This window comes from Macrosteles quadrilineatus, unplaced genomic scaffold, assembly GCF_028750875.1.
Source record: "Macrosteles quadrilineatus isolate MER2022 unplaced genomic scaffold, UCM_ALF_1.0 Scaffold_7__1_contigs__length_78375512, whole genome shotgun sequence".
Lineage (NCBI taxonomy): Eukaryota > Metazoa > Arthropoda > Insecta > Hemiptera > Cicadellidae > Macrosteles > Macrosteles quadrilineatus.
In genome coordinates, this window is record NW_026542600.1 from 36419870 (window position 1) to 36430559 (window position 10690).

The following is a 10690-nucleotide window of genomic DNA, read 5'->3' on the forward strand; positions in this document are numbered from 1 at the left end:
CATCTACATATAGTACTTAAGACTAAAAAAGGACTGAATAAACTAAATACGTATTCAGTGAGCAAATATCAAACATTTATTGTTTCCAAATTTTTATATTCGGAGAGTTCCCGCTCATCCCCAAGTATTGAACCCGATATGCCTTGCTCTCAGCGATTTCCTTCAGTTCATCTGAACTCAACGCCTCGCTGAACCGCTTCGGTAAGAATATACAGAAGTCGGCACTCTTTTCTGGCACATGGATGTCTAGGACGATGGACGCTCCGTATTTGGTGTTTACTGCCCTCCCTGCCACAATGGAGTAGCCCTCTTTGTTAGTAAGCGCCGAAACGTCGATCCTAGGGAGGTATGGTCCTTTCTCCAGGGTGTTGAGTTTTGCTGCTAGGGCCATGATTATGATCTATAAAAAAATATCCTGTTTTAAAAGTCGTACTAATAGTATGCCATATTATAGGCCGAGTACTGATATAATGAAAATTTATCGAGTTAACTAGCTTAGCATTAATAGACAATGCATAAACAACTGGAGCACTACAGCATAAATAGTACAATTGAAGATTGCTGCGTGAAACAAGTATGTCACAGCATATAACGCAAGGTGTAATATCATAGAAATATTAGCGCAACGGAGGGCAACTAGATACATATAAAACGTTTAACAGCTTAGTAATAACAGCTAAATGTATAGAAAAACCGTTGCACTTAGAATATACAAATATAACAAGTAAGGTTTGCAGATTGTAACAAGTATATCGCTGCATATATCGATTAGTAGAGTGTAATACCATACACATAGCAGTCCATCGTAGCGCAACTATATACATATTACAAATAGCTCTAAATAGCTAAATGTGTAGCAAAACTGTTACACTACAACATATGGATATATTGTAATCAATGTTATCTTGTATCATGTGTCAGGAATACCGTTTCATATAACAAGTAGTAGAAATATTAGTCAGTATAACATGTAGGCAGTACCAAGACAGTATAGCAAATGCAGCAGTGTAGAGAAAAACACATATTGGGACAGACAAAGGGGGGAAACCTTGAGTAAGTGGAGGGTATGAGAGTAATGCATCATTATGCATTAACGCAAAACAAATATCAGCACAGCAACAAATAAGAATATACAACTAGCACTCTTAGAAAATACAATTATGGAGCTATAGTAGTAGTAGAAAAGTGTAAGCTAAATAAGCATATACAAACTAAAAGATCATACAAGTAAGATTATTCTCACAGTTAATGCATAAGCACACGAGACATACCTGTTCGGTTGCGTGCAGAGAACTGTGCAGCCATGTACGCTTATGCCGCTTATAAGCAATCCTGGCTCCCCACAATCACTGACCTTACACAAACTGTATAAAAGCAGCTCATTGGCACTGCAAAGTTGTATTCGACTCCAGCTTGCATTGTGAGTAACTCGTGCACCTCGGTCAGTTTGTGCGTCTGGGGCAGTACGTGCATCAGTCGAAGTCGTCTACGCTTGTGTGATGCCAGAACATCTTCTCCATAGTTGTAAGTACAAACATATCGTAGTTTGCAATATAGTTGCTAGGATTTTAAAAAGACCATTAGATTTAAGCTTTTCCTATAACTCCTTGCTCTCCTTACCATAAGAGCAACGTTAAATAGCTAGACTCAAAACTTACAAAATTATTTACAATTATTTAATGTCAAATCTGAGTGTTGTAAAACGTGGTAATGCTCGTTAAATTAGAAATCTGAAGTGAAGTATGTAGCTAGAATATTAAAAGATGTCTAAAAATCTGTTTGATTAGAAATACGTTGATCTTTAAAAACCAATTATATATTCAATAAATAAATATGACTAAATAAACTTCTAATAATACGATTAATATAGATTAATTATACAATCTCTGGCTATCGCATGATTATATGTTGAATATACACTTAATCAATACTATATACAATTTGAAATATTCCTCTCTCAAATCAATACAAGCATTCTATTTCAAATGTCACCAAGAACTAGTTTGTGTAAAAAGAAATAAATAATCCGCTAGTGTGTGTTCGCATTTAATATTGTTCTTACTGGACAAATCATGACGCTAGCCAAGGGTTAAGGGTTCTTCCTTGTTTAAATAACTAGCTATGAAATATAAAGTACCCTAGTGACTAGGGATGTAGGTACATAAATAAAAGTCAATAAATATTTTTTTTTTAACTAAATATCTATTAAAATATATATGTTCACTGTTTAGTCTTTATTACTTAATAAATGATTTTTAACCTATATACCCTATAGAAAAAATTATGAACACTTCTATACTACAATGTTTTGAAAGAAAACGTACTAAAAAACGAATTAATATCTATCAGAAAGAAAAATCATTAGGTATTATGAACTTAGCAAGCATGTAGGATTATTTTAGAAAAACTTGCATATACGCATTTTTTGTCATAAGTTAAGCTAGCAAAATAAGAAAAATAAATAAATAAATCATGCTTAGAAATGAGTGTAGATTTCGTCTTTAGAGCTGTAGCTTAGTATATGCATAGATTAAGCAACTTTAAAGCTCGTTCTTTGTGTCTAACTCTTGAGTGCTGTCTGTGTTTGCTAGTGCAGACACAACCATCTCTCTACCATGTGTAATTCTATGATTTCCGCATTATTGTTAGGCTAGATAACTAGTGAATGCATTATTGGCTATGAAAAAATCACTTTATTCGCATTAACAAAGTTTAAAATTATTAAATTGGCAAGAAAAAAAATTGTAAAGAAAAACACGAATGCTTAAAACTAAACTTTGTAACTTAAGTTTTGTTTGGTATTTCGATATTGTTAATATAAATTTTGTGTGATTATATTTTAAGCCTATATCACAAATGTTTCAAATATAACATATTGACACTAATCAAGTATGGATGGTGAATAAAGATATTTTGATTTTGATTTGACGATCTATGCAGTGGATAGAACTAACAAAAAACTAGCTTCAGTTGTTATATAATGATGAAAAATCTATTTAGGAAGGAGTATGCTTTATTTTTGGTATTGACGAAACTACTATATATGACAACTGACACTTTATTTTTACATTCACAGCGCTAGAAGTGAGCAGTCATTCCCCACGTGCCGTCTTGCAATATTCCGCTTAGATGTTAAACCTTCAATGAGCAGTCTAGCTGTGAAAACTTCTACAACAATGTAAGTAGAAAGCCCTATCAGTTTTATATCTTCTTGGTACTACGTTTAGTAAACTATTATTTGAGAGCTTACAACTTAATATAGTCGAATGTAAAGAGCCCCTTAATACCTCATATTGTCCTAGCAAAAACTACACTAAACCATGCAGCTATATAAGCAACATTCATTGTTGCAAGAAATCCACACAACTAAAGACAAAATGCGTGTAATATGAGCTTAAAGAATCTGAATTGTAAAATCTCATGCTGAACATGATAACATAGGCAATAAAACTTAAATTAAAATAATAAAATAGGCAAGTGCTAAAAATTAATGTATTTTTTCTAAAACTTAACGTAAACAATCTCAAACCAAATATAATAGAACTATAGCAGACCATGAGCAATGTACTTAATGTTTGAAATTAATGTTTTAGATGTATCTACAATGTGCCATCTGTCGAGAAGCCTACTTCCTTAGTGCATCCGCAAGGAGCCGTCACCAGCAAATGTGTTTGGCGTTGAACGACTACTTCACATCAGCAGTAGCGAGCAACAATGACAACAGACGAGAGACACACGAGGCAGCAATTCAGACACCTCCACAGCAAATTAAAGCAGTACCCAGTGGCAGTGGCTTGAAAAGAAAACTACCACCTCCAAAGGTGACTAAGCGTCCTGTGACTAGTGTATTGTCAAGTCCATCATCACATACAAGTTCAACAACAAGGCTGACGTGGTATTTAAAAAAAGGTCTTCAATCAGCCAAAGACTATGTTATAGAAAATAATGAAAACCTCTACAAGGACCTACCGCCATTTATTGAAGCTGCTAACGAAGTGGTGCTCGATATACTACAAGATGAGCTGCGTGTCACCAAATCCCTCAAGTACAACGTCGTACTGGAGGCCGTCTACTGCCATCCTGAAGGACATTGCGAACTTATGAACTTCAAGACCACGTCGAGGCTTATACACAGCGCCTGTGATGAGCTACAAGAGCTGCTGAAGAAGGACGCCAGCAAACTGCTTCGTGAGGAGTCTGAAGCGCAGGCGAAAGGCAGTGGATGGACTTTGCATGAGGTAAAGAGCCTCACACTTAGACTAAGCAAATTTTCATATGCATTGCCTGCTGGAAGTGGCTATCTGCCACTGCCCCCAAAAATTGCTAAAAGGAAATGCATTTTAAATGTAAAAAACAGCAATGATTGTTGTTTCATGTATTGTATATTAGCCAAAAGTCTACCTAATATACGTTATGACTCAGTGCTTACTGAGCATAGCTTTAGGGAGTGTGAAACACATTACAACTTTGATGGTATTTCATTTCCAACGCCCATTTCACAAATGAAAAAATTTGAAAAACAAAACATCAACACTAGCGTAAACATCTTCGAACTGGACGAAAATGCCCATATTACACCACTCAGGATAGTTGATGAGCAGCAAGACCATTTTGATCTCCTTCTCGTTAGAAATGATGAAGGAGAGGCTCATTTTACGTTAATATTGAATTTCACAAAGCTTATGCAGCCACAAATTACAAAAGGCAGCAACAAAATTACAATCTGTAAAAGGTGTAGCACCTTTAAAGAAAACAGGCGCTGTGTTTCGACACCTCAGCACTGGTTGAGTGAACATTTAATGCTCTGTGGAAAATCAAAACCAAGTGAAGTGATTTTGCCGGAGCAGCATAAAAGCAAACTTAGATTTGTTAGCTACGAGATGCAAATTGAAGTACCAATTGTAGTCACAGCTGACTTCGAATCAACACTATATCCAGTTCCCTCGACAGACAATGCCTATCAACGGCACGAGGCGAACTCGTTTGCTTATATCGTAGCAAGTAACCTTCCCAAAGAGCTGTTAGAGGAAGCTGAGATAAACACCTCACCCTACATACACAGATCGGAATCGGCTGCAAAAGAATTCCTTTTACAAATGCAGGAGCTAGCTGTAAAAGTGGAAAAGCTGTACACTAAAAATGTGAGCATGATTGCATTAAATGATGAACAACAGAAACAGCATGATGAAGCGACAAACTGCGAGCTGTGTGAAATAGCATTTGATGAGACATTGGTTCAGTCAAGGAAATGCCGGGACCACGACCATATAACAGGTCAGTTTCGTTATACCTTGTGCTCGTTGTGTAACACCCGCTGTCAACTTCCAAACTTCATAGCAATATACTTTCACAACCTTTCTTCATACGACGAAGCATTCATTATTAAGAACTTGGCAGTATTACCCAACAGCGAAATAAAAGTGATCCCTAGTAATTCAGAAAGATTCATCAGTATATCGATAAAGATTGGGAGGATGTGGCTTAGGTTTTTGGATTCATTTCGCCTAATGGCGGACAGCCTTGCGAATCTCGCTTCGTATCTCACACCGACGGAACTCGTAGAGTCGTCCAAACTTGTGCCAGAACAGCATGTGGAGTTGATTCAAAGAAAAGGGATTTATCCCTATGATTATGTAAAAGACTTTGCTGTATTCAGTGAGGAAGCACTGCCACCACGTGAAAGCTTTTACAATGCCCTCAATGACTCGGAAGTTACGGATGCAGAATATCAACATGCCCAACACACTTGGAATACAATGAAAATGAAAAATTTTGGACAATACCATGATTTTTATCTGTTATTGGATGTTTGTCTTTTAATGGACATAATTCAATGCTTTCGCAAAAACTGTGTAGCCACATATAACATTGACTGTTGTCATTCATTTACAGCGCCAGGTCTAGCATGGCAGAGTATGCTACGTATGACTGGTGTAACTTTGGAATTGTTGACGAACTATGACCATTTCTTAATGTTTGAAAGTGCGATTAGAGGCGGTTTGGTACAATGCTGCCACCGCTATGAAAAAGCCAACAACCCACTTTTAGAGAACAGCGAAGACTATGATCCAAACAAAGAAACCAAATATATGTTGTATTTGGACTGCATAAACTTGTATGGAAGCCAAATGAAAAAACACCTTCCAACTGGAAATTTTGAGTTTGTAAATGATGTTGATGATCTTAATTGGTCAAACTTACCTGAAGATTCGCCGTATGGACTTTTACTAGAATGTGATGTCACAGTGCCAGAGCACTTGCACGATCTAATGAACGACTTCCCCATTCTACCAGAACAAAAAGATGTGGATAATCAGGGAAAACTACTTGCTACGCTTGAAGATAAAAAACACTATATCGCTCACTATACAGTGTTCCAGCAGGCAGTCAAATTAGGCTTGAAAATTACAAAAGTTCACAGAGCGTTGCGATTCTCCCAGTCGCCGTGGATGGAAAAGTTCATCGACAAAAACACCACATTAAGAGCTGAATCTACGAATGAGTTTTCCAAAAATTTCTACAAGTTTATGAATAATAGTGTGTTTGGAAAGACGTTAGAAAACGTGCGCAATCGTGTAGATATTAGAATAGTAACTTCTGATGAAGCGTTCCAGAAGCTGTCACGTCAAGCAAGATTTGTTGACAGAAGCATTATCGCTGATGGTGTGATCGCGGTACATTTAAGAAGACAAAAGGTAGTATTAAACAAGCCAGTCTATGTTGGTTCAGTAGTTCTCGACAAAGCAAAAGTTCATATGAACTGGTTTCATTATATGGTTATGAAGAAAAAACTAGCTCCGCCAGACTTTGAAGTGTATGTTAACTATTCTGATACTGATTCTCTATTATATACCATAATTACCAAGTTAAACCTAAATAATGAATTGAAGGAAAGATTGGGAGATGTACTGGATAGGTCATGCTATCCAAAGGAGCATGAGCTGTGGCTGGAAGGAGCGATTCCTCAAATAGGCACATTTAAGGATGAATGCAAAGGAAGACAGCTATTTGAGTACGTAGGATTGCGTTGTAAAATGTACTGCTACAGGTTCAACTCCAGCCAACAGACAACGGCAAAGAAAAAGTGTAAGGGAATAAGCAAACGCTATGTCGAAAACAAAATTTCATTTGATCACTACAAGAAGGCACTGTTTGAAGATAAACAGTACAGAGCGACATTTAACCAGATAAGAAGCAAGACATTTCAACTCACCTCTAGAACAGTTGATAAACTCTCTCTGTCAGCCAATGATAACAAACGCATAGTGTTGCAGGACAAAATTAGAACTTTGGCGTATGGGCATTATCGAGCTCGTCAAAATGACGATGGAGGATCGTCAGAATATGATTGTAGTCAGTCTTAGCTCGATGGTTGATCAGCACTCTTTAGGAGTAGTCAGAATGTTGTATTCATTGAGTATGGATGCCGTTGCCCGTACTATTCCATATGAAAAAGAATACGAAAGAATCGAGGATATCGAAATGTTTTCGATACTCCCTTCCCTCATGCACACAGAGTTGAGAAGCTCTATTAAACGGACTTGGATAAAAACTACAACAGTCAACAGAGATTTAATAAAAAGTTATGAGTTTAGAGATATCGACTTTATGCAAATTGATAGTTATCAGTTTGTCATGCTCATGAACCATCCTCTGGAGGAACCAGAGTTTTGGAGTCGAAATTACTATGGTAATAATTGTCATATAAATGTGGACTACTATGAAACAATACAAACAGAACGTCCTATGAAGTATTGTCGAGGCTGCTTTTTTAACCTTTTTACACTAAAAGACGATAATGATATTGACTATCAAAGTTATTGGCACGAAAAGGGGTTGGCATTTGTACATGTTGTACAGCATTTTGAAGTTAACTCTAACAGGCTAATTGATGCAGTGGTTAAACAAGAAAATAACTGGTGTGACTACTGTGTATTTCGACCATTGTTTACATTTCTAAACTACTTTGACTGTAGAGACAATAACAACATGTTACATGATAGTGATGAAGACAGCCCCGCATCTCCAGTGACAATGTTTAACCGTACAGAACTTTATGATCCGTATAGAGAGTGACATACGCTAGTCCAGCATATTTGAACAATGAGGCTGTTGGTCAAGTTTTGTTTTTTTTTTAACCATACAATTTCACGTTTACTGTGTTTGTTTTTTGCGTTTCTGTTTATATATTATGTTTTATTGTAAACCCTAGCTATTGTAAAATAATTTGATGAACTCATGCCTTTTTGTTGTCTATACTCTATAAGAGTTGTTTATCTACTTGAGAACTGAATTCTAGTAGTATATAGCTAAAATATAACTTAATAACATGATATAACAAAGTAAGATAATGCTTAGCATTATGATATTTAACACATGTATATTATTGTGCACATTTCATGAATATTTTGTAATGTACTAACAACCTTTTTCGATCTGTATTTGTTTTACTATTACATGTTTACTAATCTTAACACATTTATGTAACGCTAGAGTTGTATATAATAAACACATCTAAAATGTTTATGGTTACCTGTTATGTTGGTGTTATCTATATAGCATTTATCTTTCAAATAAACTTATGTTAAACTTGACTACTTTGTTTGTTGCTAAACCCATTATTTAAAAGTTTTCCAAACACCCTCTGAAAAATTACTTTAAATAGTATTATTGCTATGGATGCTAAGAAAAGTAAAGTCAATCCTCTACTGTGTTGTTGCTAGCTTAGCTGAAGGAAAGGGTAAACAAATAAAGAAAATCAAAGTTTGTAATACAAATATATTACCATAAGATACATTGAATACAGCAATTTTCTCTTTACCATTTTGACAAGTATTTTAAGTTCTCCATCACAGCTTCGGTAATGTTTGCTGCACAAAAGCGGCGTACCTCACTGTCTATCCACGGCATCATTGATGTCCTGAGTGCAGTTCGTTCATACCAAAAATCTTGAGTCTCTGCAGGCAACCTCCTTTCATTCAAGTCAGAAAGTAAACGTGGCAAATCACTTGTAATGTGTCGAACGAGTTGTTTATCCAAAGTCATTGAAGTCAAGTCATTTGTAGTGTTTGAAGAAAGCAAGGCCATTACCTTATAGTGTTTGGTAAAATATCGTGTGTAACGAGAGATCAGAAACTGCACAGTTGGGTTTATTTCAAGTAGGATATTAAAGTAGCTTTCAAGGGATGGGAACAAGCGTTTAAAAGAAATCCATCCATCATTTTGTAGAACCACTCTGGGAGTCTGTCGAATAATATCAGATTCACTAGAAGCTCTCGAAAGCGTAACAGAATTCAAATTGTGATTAACTGGCTTATTTCTCAGACGATAGTTACAAAATGATACTAATCCATTTGGTCTGGGTTCCAATATGACTGTATGTAGATAGAATGGATTGAATGGAGTTTCATTGGAGTAAAAGTTGTTGACAGAGTGGTGAACTGTAGAGCTTTGCAGACTTAAAAGATCTTCAAATGTCAATTCAATTGAGGTTTCATTATTCACTAAACAAATAGAAGGAGAAAAGTCTTTAATAGAATCAAGACCAACAACCGCATGAGCCTGGCTTGCAACTTTGTAAATCTGTCTGAGTAAAAGACGTGGTTCCCATGAGTTAGACTGCTGGTTAGAACGCACAGCTGCTTTGTGTGAACTATGAGAGTGACTCACCACAGATGTTGTCATGACAGGTGTTGAAGTAGACGTCGAAGAAGAACACACGTATGGCACTGGAGGTGAAGTCGATAGTGTGGTCGGCGACGTAGATAGCTTAGGTGCTGATGTATTTGATAATAGTTGTTGCGAACGTTGAGGTGGTGGTGGTGGTGGTGGCGGCGGTGGTGGCAGTTGTGATGACAGTGATGGCAAAATCGAGGCATGAAGTTTTTCTTGATGACCTTTCTGACGAAAAACCTGGCTCGACCTGGCGCGTGTGCCAGATTTTGCCGAATTGGAGTGGGCTGGTATTTTCTGTTGTACGATTGACGGCTGTTCCGGTCGATACTCTTCCACTTCCTTTGAATCGTAATCCTCATCCTCTTCCACTGCATTACCATTTTCACTGCAAACTGTTGAACACTCGCGGGTATAGTAATTCGCTTGGACCGCACCTGCTGTTGTGTGTACAGAATCAGATACGTCTTGTAGAGTCTCACCAGTTAGAGATGCAAGAAGCTGGTCAATGTCCATAGTATTTACATCGGAGTATATTACGTTATGCACTGGGGGTATAGGGGGAGCTTTAGTACGTTTGCGTTTCACTCGCGATAGATCTTTACGTGGAACTGGTGCCGACCGCTTCACTGACGCGTTCATACTGACTGAACCAGCAAACCAGTTCTAGGTTTTATATGCAGTGTATTTGCAGGTCTGGACAGGTCTTAGTACGATCATTGACCTTACGAGGCGGATGCTGAGCGCCAAGGACAAATCCATTGAACCTCTTGGATCTCTTTCTTTTTTGCGATTACATAACGTTGTTGTATAAAGAAGGCTTTGACAACAAGTCTAGACAGGTTTCCATTTATTTATACATGCTAGAAATTTTAAGAGATAGATAATCCTGTTGTCGTAAGTAATGCAGTGAGCTTTCTATCAATAGTTGCAAAAAATTTTAAAGTTTCGGCATCTGATTTATCCAACGTGTTTAGCCTTTCATCAATGGTCCTTAATAATTTTGATGTTTTCTCAT

At 36.9% G+C, this 10690-nt stretch overlaps 1 protein-coding gene across 1 annotated transcript; it reads left to right on the forward strand.

The window, feature by feature from the left end:
• Nucleotides 1–3124: 3124 nt before the first annotated feature.
• On the forward strand, nt 3125–7364 carry LOC128998918 (uncharacterized). The gene is made up of 2 exons (XM_054425275.1): nt 3125–3178; nt 3594–7364. The coding sequence occupies exon 2, from the start codon at nt 3594–3596 to the stop codon at nt 7362–7364; it is 3771 nt and encodes a 1256-aa protein (XP_054281250.1). The 5' UTR covers nt 3125–3178.
• The last annotated feature ends 3326 nt before the right edge of the window (nt 7365–10690 follow it).